At 42.0% G+C, this 17,953-nt stretch overlaps 1 protein-coding gene across 4 annotated transcripts; it reads left to right on the top strand.

The window, feature by feature from the left end:
- Positions 1 to 5,003: 5,003 nt before the first annotated feature.
- Positions 5,004 to 9,249, top strand: LOC147881141 (magnesium transporter MRS2-1-like). 4 transcript variants are annotated; one of them, XM_087402249.1, is made up of 7 exons: positions 5,004 to 5,716; positions 6,215 to 6,343; positions 6,478 to 6,810; positions 6,904 to 6,951; positions 7,980 to 8,073; positions 8,149 to 8,564; positions 8,763 to 9,249. In XM_087402249.1, exons 1-6 carry the CDS (start codon positions 5,060 to 5,062, stop codon positions 8,208 to 8,210), a joined length of 1,323 nt encoding a protein of 440 aa, XP_087258375.1. In that variant the 5' UTR covers positions 5,004 to 5,059; the 3' UTR covers positions 8,211 to 8,564; positions 8,763 to 9,249. The 4 variants fall into 4 exon arrangements, with proteins under 4 accessions (XP_087258375.1, XP_087258374.1, XP_087258372.1 ...); XM_087402248.1 differs by having other exon boundaries at positions 7,980 to 8,551; XM_087402246.1 differs by having other exon boundaries at positions 7,980 to 8,564.
- Positions 9,250 to 17,953: the final 8,704 nt, after the last annotated feature.

The following is a 17,953-nucleotide window of genomic DNA, read 5'->3' as shown; positions in this document are numbered from 1 at the left end:
AACTACACATGTCAATGGGATTGTTTCCCTTAGTCTAAGGATTATAGTCCATTTGGGACAATTGGACCAAGAATTGTAATTTGAATGCTCTAACATGGTTTTGGCATAGTATATACCCGTATATACATTTTCCTTTGCAACCATTATGAGGCCTCTAGATCCAATTAAATATGGTATGCTTGAATTGCCAAGCCAAGCTATAGCTTATTAACAGTCCAAGCATTTGAGTTCGTGTGTGTAGTGCCAGCCATGTAAGAGCTTGGCATCTATTAGGAGCATCCGATCTTTTCCATTCTATCCAATCTTGAGCCCCATCAAGTTCCCCATTAAGGATACTTTATTGGCCCTTGATATCTCAAGAAATTGAGAGAGAGAGAGAGAGAGAGAGAGAGAGAGAGAGAGAGAGAGAGATTCAACAAGGGTTTCGAGTTTTTATTTTAAGAATTTAGAGGAAGTGAGCATTGGAATACATGCTTTGGGTTTGAAAAACTTAGAATTCAAGTGCATAATGTCATTAATGCACCACTTACTGACATAGATTTAATGAGTCTAGTAGTGATGCAATTATGCATTACTAATTGATACAATTTGAGGATTTTGATAAAAAGAGCTATTGGATATAGTACTTTGCCAATATATTGTATGGCAATATGTCTTCCTAAACACCTTCATTATTGAAATCATGCTTCGTTATAATGTCTTAGTAAAAGATATTGAAGTCGGTATGACCTGTATGTTGATAATTTGGAGCTACTTATGTAGGTTGTATGTTAATTCTTACAAGACCATGTTGTTACATTGTAAACTAATTTCCATTAAATAGTAACATCCATGTCCACGTCCGTGTTGTTGCATTATAAACTAATTTCCTTCCATCGTATGTGCCCCCATACATTGAAAAATGGGAAATTCCCATTAACTAGTTGTGAAGAAGAGAAGAGTGGTAAAGAGGAAGAGGGAAAGGGCATATTAAACTAAGGGATAAAGTGGGGGAGGGAGGAGTTTCAATTAAGAGGGACCACTTAAGAAGGGGAAGGAGGCACTTGCTAAAGAGGGAGGGGGAATAGGGACCATTTGAAGGGGGCTTTAAAGAAGAAGGCACGTACTAAAGGGGGAGGGGGAAGAGGGACCATTTATAATATTTTATTTAGTAGTAGGTATGCTCTTCCACTCTATCGCTTAGTGGTACATGTGGGATAGGCAACATTGCGGGTTCGAATCCCACCCTCTTGAATATTGTGCACTCCTCTTAGACATAGCTTAAAATAAACTAATTAACCCAAATAAATAAATTAATCCTTGGACAAACATAAGTTGATTAGCCTCCATGGTCCAAAACAAATAGGAATAAAATAAAGTTAATTAACTATAAAAAATGAGATAATAAATTATGTCGTGTGTGGCCTTTGACACAATCAACACATTGCACGCTTATCATCAAGGTGTTGAGAGGACACTTTTAGTTGACTCTTTTGCAAGAGAAGATCCTAAAGAAAGTCTTATGCCTTCATTTGCATATTTTAACAAAGTTGTCAAATTAGATATTGTATGGAAGAAAACTGTTACATACTATGAGGAATTTTAATATATGAAGGGCTAATTACTAATGTTCAAAAGCTCTTCACTAGTTAGATGCATAGTATTCAAATGAAAATTGCAATGAATAGCATGAATCAATGTTCTAGCATTTGACCTCTTTTGCCTGTGAGATACTAGTATTCCACCATAGTTGCTTTGTTAGTTTGCTTTCTTAGTACCCATAGTATGGGCTAATCTGGAGACATTCATTGAGAAGTGTTGACATCTTTGGTATCAAATAGTATGGGCTAATTTGGAGCCATTTATTGAGGAGTGCCAAAATCTTTAGAGCTTCGAATTGAAAGTAACTACGTAGCATTTGCATGACATGCAATATGGTAGGCATCTTTAATACTGCGATTTATTAGAGGTGTATCAAATGTTGAAACATTATCCATGTTCCAACACAACTTTCATGGATCAAACATAGTTGACACATGTGATAATTATCCATTTGTTAGAGGTGTATCAAATGTTGTAACACTATACATTGTTCCAACACAAATTTCATGGATGAAACATAGTTGACATGTGATAATTTACCAAAGAGAAAGCACAAGTTGCAAGACACGTTTGGAATAAACGTCCACTACATGAGCTGATACACATGTAGTGCCTCTAGCTTCTATAATAACAGAATGATAGGACAATTCATACCTTAGCAAGGGTGCTTGGAAAGAGTCCTAAGGTGATCACTCTATAAAAAACCATGTAACAATGTGTGAGAAAACACACATTTAAAATATCCCTACATTTAAACATTTGCATTTTTTCTATGATAGTTTTCCAATCTTCCATATGCATACATGTTGTAATTTTGAATATAAAGCCCATTCTATACATGCACAAACTATAATTATATGAGATAAATATGAATACCCTCCCTATTCACAAATGGCCATAAGTCACCAAAATTAAAAGCTTCCCTAACGTACCATCTTACATGTTTTATAGAGTGACCGCCCTGTAAAAAGAGTTCAGAGAATTTACATCGAAGATATGGGAGATGTGGATGGGAGAATAATGGAAGAGTAGTGCTACAAGTCAATGTGAGTCAAGATTTAATGAAGATATCAAATTGAGCTCTATGACAAATGAATGTCCCATGCTAGAAGACCCCTTGTGATGAATTAAACTATTAATAAGACAAAAAATATAAATTTTATAATGAGGATTTGCATGATTTTGGAGCTATACAAGGGATCTGTACTTATTGTGAGTCCCATATCCACCATTAGTTGTGTTAGACAGTAAAGAAACTATTAAGTTAATGAAGAAACTATTAAGTTCATAAAATGTGGTGAGTGTGCATGTGAATATGTCTTATAGATGAACATGGACGTGTGGTGGGTGTGCATGTGAATATGTCTTGTAGAGGAACATGGACGGGCCAAATCGGTTATCGAGTTCTGTGGGAGATTACGAATTTTTTGAAACTTTCGTAATCTCTAAAGTTTTAAAATATTTGTTAGTTAAAAAAGTTTTATTATCTTGCTATGCACAAGGTTAAGCTTGTGCATGGGAGACTTGTGTGTAGTGGAGCATGAGGCCATGTGGAAAATCAAGAAAGTCAAAGCCTTGCTAGTCAACATAAGATAGTATTAGGACGGTGAGTCTCTCGATGAAAGCATTGGTCTAGTTTGGCATTAGTTATCCTTGTAACCCTCCTTAGGGAATATTCAAACGAGGCTTGCTTTTTTGGGTCAAATTTTTATGAGTTTTTGTCATGAAGTGTCTATTTATGTATATGACAAGGAGAATTTATAAGTATGACAAGGGGCTCCACTTCCACTAATCCCCCTTCACATCAATTGCCTTCCTCCTCATTGATCTCCTCTCCCTCATGTGCATTCACTTTATTTTACTATACTTATTAAATTCAATTTAATTTATTTTATTCACTTTATTTTACTACTCATTAATGGATTATTTCACTTTGTGCCACATAATATTATCTTAAGAGTAAACGGGGATACTAGTGGTTTTGCCACCTTGTTATTCTAGTATATGCAGGTCAAAGCGTATACATGCCACTAAAGGTGTGAGGTTGATGTTTGTATCAAAATCATTAAAACTGAGCTAATAAAAGAATAATTGGGCTTCCTTGTGTGTGCTTAGTAAGGCATGAAATAGTGAGGGGTTTGAAAGCCATGGGGGGTCACTCTTGAAGAATCTTAGAGCAATGTAGAGTAGCTGGAGGTGAGAGCAAGAGTAGGCAAGAGCACAATGCAAAGGTGGAGCTAGGTGGAATGCATTGTGTAAAGTAGGGAAAGCCAATAGAGATGCTAGCCTCATTGTATGATAAGGGAGCGTTTTCTGCCTTTTTATTCACTTGTATCATCATCTCGCACTATTCGGGAAAAAAAACAAAACTCAGCTAGCTGGTTTCTTGCTGAATGGCAATCAGATTAGCAAATTTGAAATTCTAACTTGAAATTTGTTTGCAAAATAACTAAAAAGTCTAAGATTCTAATTGGTTGATTTCTATCAACTGGCAATCCAACGAGCTTATTTAAAATTTTAGATGGTTGAATGCGAAGCTGATGCACTTGTTTCCCCAACCTTGGGCTGGGTTTGCCACCCTTGCCACTTTGGCAGTATTTAGGGCCTTTATAGACTGCAAGGGTGCTTGCCATAATCAATGAAATCAGCCACAAAAAATGAGTGAATGAAATGGCGGGTAGTGAATGCTTCACACATCACGCGTGGAGCCGATGTGGCTGCTAGATCAAGCCCTCCATTTGTCGGTAGCCAGCATACATTGGTTGCGTGCATGCCCATGGATGGGCACCCATTATTTGAGCCAATGACTTGCTTTCCTGCCAAACTAGTGCCAAATGAACCCAACGAATGGGTTGTTAAAAATTTTTTATGCATGTTGGGGTGGGCAGGAAGTGTATCCGTAGAGGCTATGTGCATGACAATTGGCCCGTTCCATTTCATCAGTGCCTTGATAATGGGCACACTCCTGTGTCTGCCAAGGTCGTGGGTTGGCGGAGAGTAAATCTCCGCCGTTCAATCAAAGCGCCCTAAAATTCGAAAGTTGCCTCTCAAAAAACCAATGGGCCTTTACTAGGTTTGTGCCATGTGTCATCTGCGCCGCCTCCCTACCTCCCTTGACGATAGGGCACGTGTTGGCCTTTCTCGATCGATCAGAATCCAACCAAATGGCGGCTTCTTCTGGGTTGCGATTGGGAAGCCCTAGCACATAAAGGCTCTCTCGATGGCAACAACGAGCGTGAACGGTGCCGCAAAAAGAGTGGGCAGTACTGGTCCATGGATGTGCGAGGGGAGCAATTTTGATAAGGGAGGAGGTATGAGAGAGGAAATGGGAGGAGTGTAACGAATCTTAAATATTTTAAATCATTCATGTTTCAAGCAAGTGTCCTCCAAAATCCAAGACTATATTTCTATTGTCCCTTCTTATTTTTGGATCTTATACTGTTGTTGCTTCAGTAAAAGCTTAGTGAGCTTTTTGGCTATGGCGGATCACAAATCCCGCCTCCTTCCCCCTCGCCCCCCTCCCCACGACCGTCCTCCCATCCCTTCCCGTCCTCTCTTCCAAGGTATGGATCTTTCCAGCTTGAAAAAACGAGGTCAGGGTGTTCGCTCTTGGATCAGAATCGATAAGGATGGCAATTCGCAGCTCATGGAGGTCGATAAGCTCACCATCATGCGACGTTGTGACCTTCCCGCCCGCGACCTGCGCCTCCTCGATCCCTTGTTCGTTTACCCGTCTACAATTTTAGGTAGGGAGAAAGCCATCGTCGTGAATTTGGAGCAGATCAGATGCGTCATTACTGCAGATGAGGTCATGCTCCTGAATTCGCTCGACAGCTACGTCCTGCAGTACGCTGCAGAGTTGCAAAGAAGATTGGCAGTGAAAAGTGACGTAACGCGGCAGGGCTCAAAGAAATGGAGAACTTTCGCTCCTCTGGCAAACTTCAACGTCTCTAATGCAGAAGCAAACGACTCTGGTTTCTTGACCGGAAATGCCCGTATTCCGACAGAGGGGTCGCATCCTCGGTTGGGAAACGAACCTTATTTATCTAGATGGTCGATGGCCGATTACATGCCGTTCGAATTCTTGGCCCTGGAGGTCGCTTTGGAGGCAGCGTGCACGTTTCTGGATACTCAGGTTAAGAAGATTATACGGTTATAGTAGCTGGCATTTACGTTCGTTTTGAGATTCTGCCGAGAACTGCCTGAAAGTAACGACGATGTGAGAAGAGCTCCGGCAAGCTCTTGTGCCTCAAAATTTTGTGGTGGTTTATCCAACCGAACTCATTACTTTCGGTAGTAAAGCACCTTAAGGGCTCTCTCTTGTGAAAAAATAGTCCTTGCAGTTGAATGCTTATGAACGAAGAGACGTTTGTTTCCAAGAAACCTGTAGACTGATCATATAGCCGCTTATCCTGCCTGTAACCCAAAATCTTTAATAGTTGCGTTCTGCATCTCGGCTGCGTCGTCGTTTCGGATTTAAATAGCAGCACACTGTCGTGGTTTATATAAAAGATATGGGTACTAATGAATTTGCCGTACGCCTTCTTTACGGAAGTGATACAATGCATCCTGCCACAGGCATGAATAAGTTAATATGGTTACCCTAATTTATCTTTGCTACATATTATAATAGGCCATAGACTTGGAGGTAGATGCGTACCCTGTGCTGGACGAACTCACTTCAAAGATAAGCACTTTGAATTTGGAGCGAGTTAGAAGACTCAAAAGCAGGCTTGTTACTTTGACTCGGAGGGTGCAAAAGGTACGTTCAACCAACAATCTATTTTGTGTCATTAATGAGTGAGTAGGTACTATATAAACATAGTTTGTTCTGAAAGGTCTCAGAGCAGATGAAAGGGAGAATGGCAGTTAAACCCTTGCATTTTCTTTCCATAGGTCAGAGATGAGATAGAACAGCTGATGGATGATGATGGGGACATGGCTGAAATGTACCTCACGGAGAAAAAAGAGAGAATGGAAAGCGCTGTGTACAGAGATCAATTTCTGTCTCTGCATGCTGGGATTGGTGCAGGGGGCTCTGCCTCTGCCCCTGTCTCTCCTGTCGGTTCACCTACAGGGTCTCGGAAATTGGAGAAGACGCTGAGTATGGCAACGAGTAGGCATAGCAGTGCAAGGGTTTCTGAAGATGAGAATGACATACAGGAATTGGAAATGCTTTTGGAAGCTTACTTTGTGGTGATTGATGCTACACTGAACAAGCTGACATCGGTATGTTGATGGACTTGTGTCGTGGGAACTCGGACAAGATGGATGTAGTTGTGCGATTTAATTAATTGGTTTCACAATGTGTTCGGATTGCAGCTCAAGGAGTATATCGACAACACAGAGGATTTTATTAATATCCAATTGGTAAACTCTGCAAACCAGTCATGCTATTTCTCTCTTTTCTGTCTTTGGGAGGGGGGCTGCATTTCTGGGGATGGGGAACCACGCGGCATATAGCCATGTGATGGCTATCAGCTTTCAAGGTTTGGAGAGTTAATCTATATTATTCTGTGTGTGTTTCAAAAGCCACGGATACCTGTCTAGAATTTATGATAGGAAAGGGGTTTAAGTAGGATTTGTTGTGTTCCAATGCCACTGAAGATGCCATATCTATATGCATACGGCCTAGTCTTGCTTATGAATACAAGTAGCATACGTCGTGGCTTGCTAGTAAATTTGTAGAAGATGGGGTGGTAAGCATTACTTCCAAACTCAGCACACTGGGTTTTAAATGACCAGGCTTTGCTTAGCATCGTTTGGTTATGGTAGTTGGGAAAGTTGCACTGGACTTTTAGGCCAACCACCTACTGGATGCACTTTCTTCTTTAAAGCCCCCTTCAAATGGTCCCTATTACCCTCCCCCTTTAGCACATGCCTTCTTTTCTTATGCCCCCTTCTGAAGTGGTCCCTCTTGACTGAAACTCCCCCCTCCTCCCTTTATCCCTTAGTTTAATCATGCCCTTTCCGTCTTACTCTTCACCACAACTAATTAATAGGAATTTCCCATTTTTCAATAATTGAGGGGACATACTAGGCAGCATCAGTTGAAGTAGATGAGCTCAATATGACATGAAAGTTTCCTCCATGAATTTTGTGTCAGAGTATAGGCTGGTGAATTCTTCATTTGACCATGCAGTGGTTCTTCTCAGATGTTGCAGAGTGTAGAAATAAATACACGTCTTGAATCTGCATTCTTCACATCTTTGTTGCTGCACTGCTGCTCCCTTTCCATCCACCTGTTTAATTTTCAGTTGGGAGCTGGTTTACTTACATCTTACTTATAAGCTGACTGTGCAACTGAAATGCAGGAAGAAGACAGAGAGAGAGAGAGAGAGAGAGAGAGAGAGAGAGAGAGAGAGAGCAAGCGCTCACGTTTATTTTTTGCATGGTAGGACAATGTTCGTAATCAGCTCATCCAGTTTGAGCTTCTTCTGACAACTGCAACCTTTGTTGTTGCTATTTTTGGAGTCGTGGCTGGAGTGTTTGGTATGAATATTCCAATTGCAATCTTTGATGAGCCGGGTGCTTTCAAGTGGGTTCTAATCATTTCAGGGGTTACAGGGGTGCTGATCTTTGGCTCTTTCCTCTGGTACTTCAGACAGAAAGGTCTCATGACTTTGTAGTTTGAGGGTCTGCCCACTATCTTGGGTGCTTCAAAAAATTGATGTGAGACTGCTTGCTGATAAATAAAGCAATTTCCTAAGGTTTGCTTTTAGCATTCTGGAAGGTCAAACACCATCAGTTCAATGTTGGACGTGAAGACATCTTCAGCCGAGTATATTAAGTCTTTGTATCAGCTGATGTGTTCGGCAGATGTTTAGCAAATGACTTTTTAGAGTTATGAAGTGCAACATCTTCGGCAGTTATGAATCAAGGCCAAGTACTGAGGGCTTTTGGTTAAGTTGTGGATGTGGGTTTTCTTGTGCAATGGGGTCCAAAATCTACCTTCCAAAATAACTCACAGGTTACTTCGGAAGGTCATCTTCCACCTCTTTTTTAAGGTTGTATGTTAAAACAGTTTGTTTTATTATAAATTTTTTTCTAGGAATTCTTTCCTGTGTATGAATTCACTCCTTAGGAGTCAGGAGCTGAAGAGATTCAGGACAGTGTTTTCATGTTTAAAAATTTGATCTAAATTACACTTTTTTCTCTGTCAACCTTGGAATGCTCCATAGATACATTGCTGGTGGCCAGGAGGTTATGCTTTCTGTGTTGCCATCGTGGGCCTTGATTTTTGGGAGATCTTGGTTGCCATGTTTGATGCTGCTGTACCAGCACACGTTGATGGACCTGCTGGGGCCAAGCCTGTGTGTTTGTGACATGCTGCTGCATACTTGCAACACACAAATGGACCTGCTCCTGCATGCAATTGAAATAGTCGAGATGGTGGAGTAGGGTGGATGGAGGCCTTTCTTTTGCGGCTGGGAAGGTGGGGGGCATGCTGAGTTTATCAACTTCAAAAATATTTGACAGAGCGAAGCTGAGAAAATCAAATGTCATGTATATTTTTTCAATAAAAGAATTGACAGAGACTTGGAGCCGTCCCCCTTCTCTGCAACACGATGAATAGAATAAGGCATTAAACTGGACATGTTAATAAGCTGTGAGGAAATGGTGGCACAATTGAGATCACGTTAAATTTGAAGAATATTATCTGTGTATCAGCCCAAATGATGTCGTCTTCTTTTTCCTTTTCTTGCATATGCAGGCCCCGTCTTTGCTACATACATATGCTTCCTACAATTGCTCAACTTGCTCTAAGGTTCTGATGGGATATATTGGGCAATACACCTCTTGCTTTCTGTTCCATTCTGGCTCCCATGAAAACTGCTGGGACATACTGGTTTCCCAATGCTTGCAGGTCTTGTTTTATGTTACAGGCTGGGTGTACGTGTTGTGTAATGATGGGCATTTTATCAAGTTATCAGCATTGGAACGTTGATGTGATGCATCGTGGTAAACAAAGTTGAATGCATCAGGAGTGCAAAAGCATTTGTACTCCATTTGGACGTTCAAAGTGGCTTGAGTCTTGGCATCAAAGAAATTGTACAGTGTGCTGAAAATTGGAAAATCATGACTTTTTTAAAGATAAAAATCAACCCCACATTTAATACTCATATAGAATTTAACAAGCTATGCAAGAGAATATTATCTTTATAGTAGTATATGCCAACCCATGGGTGTTGATTTGCACTTGAGTTTGTACTAATGATGAGAACCTTAGTTGTGTTTTTGCGATGCTATGCATGTGTGCAAGATTAGATTGAACAAAAGGCATTCGGAATTCAGCCTTAGAATAAGACTGGGGTGACCAAGACAGCACCTCAAGGCTATTTCTTTGTGGGAAAAGTTATAAAGCAGATTAGAGAGAGGGTGAGGGACAATCTGATCCTCCACAATCAGGAGACTAATCTCCCTGCCAAGGGTACCTTGCACTCTAATCTCAAGAGTGCAAGCCACTCTAGCTGTCCACTCTGTTCCTAAGCTTTATTTGCTTTCTCAATTCCTTGTCTTTTTCTCATGGAAGCCACATCTCACCCCTCTTTGTTGGAGGTTGGTTTTCTTTGAGCCACATACCCACTATTTTGGAAGCTTGTGGTGGTTGCAAGGTTTGGAGTTGTGCTGCTTGTCGAATACATGCAAAGAAATGTGTCAGTAAACCCATTGCATATTTATGTCTCTATGTTGGCCCACAAAATTGCAAATATTTTTTGCTTATTGCATGTTCCTTTGCATCATATTAGGTTGACCTTGGAGTATCAAAGATCCTATCTGTGCATTTGTGAGGCACTTGGGTGAATATGCCTCTGTTGACAAGAAAATTGGCACTTTCTCTCTTTACTTGGTGTGTAGGGTTGCAGCACTTTGAAATTTGTTAACTCTTGTCATCGTGCATAGCGTGAAAAGTCAATGCGTGGACAATTGAGAAATAGTTCTTATGTTCCAAATCTTTCACTTGTCCTTTCCCAACTTGAAAATGTATGTTGACGTGTGTTTCCTAGCAAATGAAGAGTAGCATGTACGATGTTCCATATTCCTTTGATGTTCCAAGGAATATGATTTTCCATATGGGATGCCAATGATATTTGCCCCCCACATGGTATTATGTACTTTGTCTCCTCCTCTGTCACGTTGAAAAACAATGAATTGTTCTTCTCTAGTCTACATTGCATTACTTTGAATAATGTTCCCTTGTGATAGCAAGAGAATTTAAATATTGGTTTTCTTCTTGAATAATGCAAATCATTGAGCCTTGAAATTCTTTTTTTAATTGAAATTATTAACAAGAGTGAATCTAAATATGTTGGAGCTAGTAGGAACTTAAAAGAAAGTTTTACATTTATAGTCGAATTCTAGTACATCTATGTGGATCTAGAAGTATTGATATTGAAAGGAGCAAGGAGACTTTGCAAAACAAAATTCACCATTTGAATAAATTGGAGATCACTAGGACATCAAATATGAAGATGGAAATCTCCCCCTAGATGCATGGCTCACGCTTTGCCATCTAGCGTATTTATAATATGGCTCTAGATGGCTCATGCTTTGGCATCTAGATGCATGGCTCATTCTTTGCCATCTAGAGTATTCACGCCTCTTCATCGGAACCACCTCTTCATCTAGATTATTTAAGCCTCTTCATCGGAACCACCACTTGATCCATGGCGGCATCTTCAAACCAAACATAAAATGAACTAAGATTAAATCTTTTGTTGTGTTTTACACATCAATGTGTAGTCTAGCTATAGACTAGCATAGCCATAGAGGAGATCAAACTCTACTAAACACATTCATACATCTAACACCAGCTCGTCATATCAAAGAATTGTGATACTTGATAGAGTGATCTTCCTCCAGTTGCACACATTTATGCTCATGCCACCCATGCAAGGTCATATTTTGTTGCTTGTTTTTGGCATTGGTTCCAACACACTTTCTTTAGCATTGTACAACCTCTTAGCTATTCTGAACAGTTTGTTGCAATCATCTTATTATAGGCTTTGATCTTTGGCATATGTTCTTCCACAATGACTTGATTCACAGATTTCCTGACTACTCTCATGTGCACACGGTTGGATTATGCTTACACTTGTTTTGAGAGGGAGGATCAGAGTCTTGTAGATTGACAGATTTAACATAGGCCCTAATGTGTGGCAGCTTAGAGCATAAGCCCCATGGTGCCATTCATACACAATGTTCTCATGGGTAAACACTCTCGACGGTATACAGGTAAGCCTCTAGCACAAAATACTAGTCAACCTCCAACATGGAGCCATACATCTTCACATCAGAGTTATGATGTACCGGTCATTACTTTGGATGAGATGATGTACCAGCCATGATTTTGGATGAGGTCCGTGAGTGGAAAGAGAACCTATCTCAAGGTTGCCAAAGGGTATGCACCAGTTTATAATTTTGATTCTCACCTCATTGGCCTTGAGAGAACGAACACATATGCATCATATGCTTGCAGGGATTAGCCTCCACATCCTAATCATGCGCATTTGGCTATAGCACAAGGCCCTTCCATCTACATTAGCACAAACTAACTTTTGTGATGATCCAACTCCATTTACTACCTCATCAGATGATACAGACATAGTAGGAGTTCACTAATGACCATGCAGATTTAGAGCAGGTAAGTGCTCAGTAGGGTTTTATACCTTAGCATGTAGAGATAAATGCCATGTGCGTCCGGCTCCACAGGTAATTCCATTCTAACATCCATCATCACTGATGCTTTCACCTCTGGCATGGAACATATCATGTCCTTGGATGCAGTCTCCATCACTAGTATAGATCAGTCATCACAACACTACATCTTCTCATTTATTCCACATTTCATCACACTTGGATCTAGTGATTGCCACCATTTCATCTCAGTAGATCATTGCATCCATGCAGTGGAAAATATTAGGTTTGGCCATAGCAACCTGAGGAGCCTTAGTGTTCCAACGTATATTACTCCAGTATACACTCCATACGTTTTGCATATTAGTGGTTGGATCCAGAACTTCAAAACTGTCTCAACATTTCGACACCTCATATGCCTTGGGGACATGTTATGTGTTTTCCGTCATATTTCAGGCTTCTAGGCCTTTTCTCTATTAGCTCCAGGGTTGATGCACAATCAAGTGTAACCGAAGGGTGCACTACTAAGAAGACCCACGTATCATGTGCATTCAAGGGGTATTTAAAAAACCCTTCAGCTAAATTTTTTCCCAATAAAACCACCCCTTTACTTATGAGCGTATTTTTTCCTAATGTTGAATTAAAAAACCCCTCCCATTATTGTAATCTTCTTAAATTTTCAATTTCATTGTATGTATAATGTGCTAAAATACTTTCAAATCTTTAAATATTTTTTGTGTCTTGATGGTTGGATGATAGTCCTCCAGAGAAACATGGTCGTGCGCCAAGAGTGCATAGAATTGGATCACTAGAAATGAAACACCTAATAAGTGGAAGACTTAGTGTAAAATATCCTAATAAGTGGAAGACTTAGTGTAAAATATGTGGGAAAAGTGTTAGATTTCAATGCTCCACTCTCGTGTAACTACGCGGGAACCAACTAACTCTACTTGTAAGCCCCCCATATGAGGAGAAGGCATTTGAGTAGCTCGGTTATCCGGTAGGTCCTGGTTTGGACACCAGATGGGGGCCATGTGTGGCCTGATGGCTGGACGGAGTTGGCGCACTGCCAACTAGGCAACATGCAAGTGCGAGAAGGCATCCCATGATTGAATGCATTGAGGGTAGACGGAGCATTTCTCGGGGAAGCCCACTCTCGGGTTGCGGGGCCCGTTTGGAGCCCCAGATGATCTCGGATGGCTCTAGGCAAAACGGCAACCATAGGTTAGTTGCTCTATTTTGCGCCACGGTTCTATCGTGTGGTCGGTGACCTATTTCGAGACCGCCGACCCCCAGTCGGCTGTTTTGGGTGGACTGCGTCGGTCACCCAATTGGGTCTAACTGACTATGACTGGTTGCTATATAAGAGCAAGCAGGTGAAGCCCATTTTATCATTGGCTATAGCAACCCTGATTCCTTAGCATCCAACCTCCATCCTCTACTGTTCCCAGCACGTCATCGAAGCTTCTCTCATAGGAGCGCACGAGCGCATGGTTGGGAGGCAGCGCCATCTATTGTATCAGTTTTACAGTAATCAAATTTTTGATTCTCCATACTATCTGCTTTTCTCTCTTGCGTATGAGATCCTGTTATCTGTTGAGCACAGATGTTGTATTGTTTTCTTACATGGTATCAGAGCCTGGACTCTAGCAAGAAGATTTGGTAGTGTGTTTCTGTTTGCAAGCAGATTGTGAGAGATTGCCCAGCCCGCAAGACTGCGAATCCCACCGTTCGACAAAAGCGAAAAGTTGGACAGCACTAACTATCCACTCTGGAAGTTCAAGGTGAAGACCATCCTAAGCGCATACGAGCTTTGGGATACTGCTACTGGGGTGGACGTGAAGCTGGTTGCGAGACCGGATCCACCCAATGCAGGACAACAGATAGTACCAACTGCGGATGAGATTCTCGCGTGGATAAGAAGAAATGCAGATGTGTTGTGTTCTATTGTCTGCAGTGTAAGTGATTCTGTCATGGAGTTAATTCAACATGTCACCACAGCGGAGGAGGCCTGGGCGGTCTTGAAAAATCAGTACGAGACCACGAATCAGATGCAAATTCAGAATCTGGAGACTCAACTCGTGAACGAGAAACTGTCTGAGTCTAAAGCGGCAGAGAAGTTCATCACCAGGGTGAAGAATCTGCGCGATCAGATGACTGCGATTAGCATTACCATCACCAGCGAGAATCTAGCATGAAGGTGCATACGGATTCTCCCACCAAAGTACGACCGTCTTGTTACGGCACTGAATACGCAGAATAGAAATCCGCCCCTCAACTTTGAGGATTTCAGCGCGATGCTTCTGGAGGAGAAGATGGGTCAAAAGACGAGGACTGGAGAAGATTCGGCTTTCTATGCTGGATCAAAGAAAGGTAAGGGTAAGGACTCTGGTAACCCATCTTCTTCTGATGATAAAAAGAGAAAGAAGAAGATCAAGTGCTTCTATTGCAACAAGGCAAGGCACAAGCAGAATGAGTGCCAGAAGAAGATTGCAGATGAGAAGAACGGAGTAAAGAAAGAGTCCAGCAATAGCATGCAGGCAGTACTACGGATGAACCTTGGATCATTGACAGTGGTGCATCGCGCCACATGACCAGTCGGAAGGATTGGTATACCTCTCTACATCTGGCAGGGAATGACATCCTGGTGGCAGTCGGCAATGATGCAAAATGTCCAGCAAAAGGAAAACGTACGATAGCTCTCAAGTCAGATGGAGTTGTAAAACAGTTGTCTGATGTTCTTTATGTGCCAAATATCAAGAGGAACTTGTTGTCCATTTCTGCGATCACGGATCGGGACCTCAAAGTTCAATTCGATAAGAATGGTGCACAAATTCTAGATCTTCAAGGGAAGGTCATTGGTAAAGGTACATGGTGCAACAACATCTACGAACTCTCAACTTTCAGTGCTCAAGCTGATGTGAAGAACACTAAGCTGTGGCATGAGAGGTTTGGTCATCTAAACCTGAGTTCTTTAAAGGAGATGCATAAAAGTGGAATGATTGCAGACCTACTAGAAATTACAGATCTGCCCGATGTATGTGAAGCTTGCATGATGGGCAAGCAGCATCAGCAGCCCTTTCCTAAAGAGGCCGGTAGGGCAAAGGCTCCTCTAGAGCTCGTTCACACGGACCTCTGCAGAAAGATGGAGATGGAAGCTTTGGGTGGTTTCTACTACTTCATGATGCTAATCGATGACTACAGTAGAAGGATATGGATATACTTCCTGAAGACTAAAGATGAGGCTTTTAGTAAGTTCAAAGAACGGCATGTAATGGTCGAGAAAGAAACGAGGAGGAGGGTGAAGAAGTTGAGATCAGACAGAGGTGGTGAGTTCACATCAAGTGAATTCGAATGTTACAGCAAAAGTCACGGGATCAAGAGGCAAAAACCCCCACCACATACATCACAGCAAAATAGAGTAGCAGAATGCAAGATGCGCATAATCTGCGAAATGGGCAGGAGTATGATGAAATGGGAAGATTTGCCAAAGACTTTCTGGGCTGAAGCATGTAACACAGTAGTTTACATTTTGAATCGTAGCTACACGAAGGCTATGAATGGGATGACTCCACCGCAGGCCTTTTCTGGTAAGAAACCTTCAGCTGCACATTTCAAAGTTTTTGGATGTGATTGTTGTGCATGTCCCTGATGCTAACAGGACCAAATGGGAACCGAAGAGCCGGAAGTGTATTTTCTTGGGCTACAGTGAAGAGGCGAAGGGTTATCGTCTCTATAACCTTGTTACCAAGAAGGTAATAGTAAGTTGCGATGTGGTCTTCTCAGAACAACCGCATCAATTGGAGGAGGATGCTTCCTTCCCAAACAACCAGGACTAGGATATCCATCCAGTACAACCACCAACAGTAGACCGAACTCCCCCAACAGCGCTTGGGAGGATTCAAGATAAAGAAGAGGAAGAAGAGCCTGCCGAACCACAACGAAAATGGCCATTCCCGAAGTGGGTAAAGTAGCTTTTGGACGGCAGAGAACCTCCAGGCATTGAGGAGGAACCATCCGGACACCGTCGGTCCAAGAGATTAGAGGAGCAAAGAAGGGTGCAGGAACACTTGGTCAACTACGCTTTGATGACAGAGGTGATCCGTGCTGATGAACCCAAGTGTCTTGAAGAGGTATAGGGTGATGATAGGTGGATGGAGGCTATGCAATCGGAGTATGGCTCCATAATGAAGAACAACACTTGGGACCTTGTGGATCGACCACCAAAAGGCAAGGTAATCGGCACCAAGCGGGTGTACAAGACCAAGTACAAATCCAACGGCATGTTGGATAAGTACAAGGCTCGGCTCGTGGCAAAAGGATTCGCACAAGTACAAGGTTTTGATTATCAGGATACCTTTGCTCCCACAACTCGACTAACCACAATTCACAGTGTTTTGGCTTTAGTAGCCCAGGAAAGTTGGCCTGTGTTTCAGATGGATGTAAAATCAATCTTTCTGAATGGAGATCTCAAGGAGGAGGTATACGTGGAACAACCACCAAGTTTTGTGATCCTCGGTTCAAAAGGTAAAGTTTGTAAACTGGAGAAAATACTTTACGGGCTGAAACAGGCCCCAGAAACAGGCCCCACTAGCATGGTACCAGCGAATTGATGCCTACTTTCTGCAAAACGGGTTCAAGAGGAGCCCATCTGATGCAAATTTGAATATCTTCAGAGAAGGAGGTAGGTGTATGATCGTGGTCCTTTATGTGGATGACCTTGTCATAACAGGGAACCATGAAGAGAAGATCTCGCAGACAAAGCATTTGCTAGGAAGACAATTTGAAATGACAGACCTCGGACTGATGCATTTCTATTTGGGGATTGAAGTTTGGCAAGAGCCAAAACAGATCTTCATTTCACAGCTGAAGTATGCTAGAGAGATATTGAAGGCATTTGGCATGGCTGAGTGCAAGACAGTTGGCACCCCTATGGAGGTTGACGTGAAGCTCTCAAATGAGGATTCATCACCACTGGTGGACGAAGCGAAGTACAGAAGGCTTGTGATTTACTTGTGCAACACGCGGCCGGACATCAGCTTTGTGACTGGTGTACTAAGCAAGTTTTCCAATAAGCCTCGGGAGAACCATTGGAGGGCAGGGATGCGGGTGCTGAAATACATCAAAGGCACACTTGATTATGGCATCACCTATACCAAAGGCAACATCTTGATCAGATTACGTGACTCGGATTGGGTAGGAGACGTGGACAGCAGGAGGTCAGTGACAGGTTACTGTTTCTCTCACTTGGATCTGGAGCTATGTCATGGGTCAGCAAGAAGCAACCCATAGTTGCTCTTTCTTCTATCGAGGCTGGTACAAATCAGCATGTTTTGCTTCTTGTGAGGCAGTGTGGTTGAGGAGGATTTTAGGGGACATGGGTGTAGTGCAAAACAAGCCTACATAGTTATCATGTGACAATCAGAGTTGCATGGCAATTGCAAAGAACCCTGTGTTCCACGCTCGCACAAAACACATTGAGATTTAATATCACTTTGTACGCGAGCTCATCATGGATGGAGAGGTCGACTTGGTGTACTGTCCGACTCCAGAGAATGCTGCGGACATCTTCACGAAGGCTCTTAGAAGAGACTTGTTGGAGAGGCATCTTCATCGACTTGGCATTGGGCTAAAAAAGTAAGTTCACTTGCAGGTGGACATTGAGGGGGGGTGTTAGATATCAATGCTCCACTCTCGTGTAACTATGCGGGAACCAGCTAACTCTACTTGTAAG

This window comes from Dipteris shenzhenensis, chromosome 31, assembly GCF_047967505.1.
Source record: "Dipteris shenzhenensis isolate YYH24624 ecotype China chromosome 31, Dip_SZ_1.0, whole genome shotgun sequence".
Classification (NCBI taxonomy): Eukaryota; Viridiplantae; Streptophyta; class Polypodiopsida; order Gleicheniales; family Dipteridaceae; genus Dipteris; species Dipteris shenzhenensis.
The sequence above is the reverse complement of the archived record's forward strand: the minus strand, read 5'-3'. Positions and strand labels throughout refer to the sequence as shown.

What these genes read in the sequence shown, in the direction of transcription:
- LOC147881141 (XM_087402248.1), top strand. Translation starts at nt 5,060, where the DNA reads ATGGCGGATCACAAATCCCGCCTCCTTCCCCCTCGCCCCCCTCCCCAC. An exon ending in CACTGAACAAGCTGACATCG is followed by an intron (nt 6,811 to 6,903) that starts GTATGTTGATGG and finishes TTCGGATTGCAG; the next exon opens with CTCAAGGAGTATATCGACAA. An exon ending in ATTTTATTAATATCCAATTG is followed by an intron (nt 6,952 to 7,979) that starts GTAAACTCTGCA and finishes TTTGCATGGTAG; the next exon opens with GACAATGTTCGTAATCAGCT.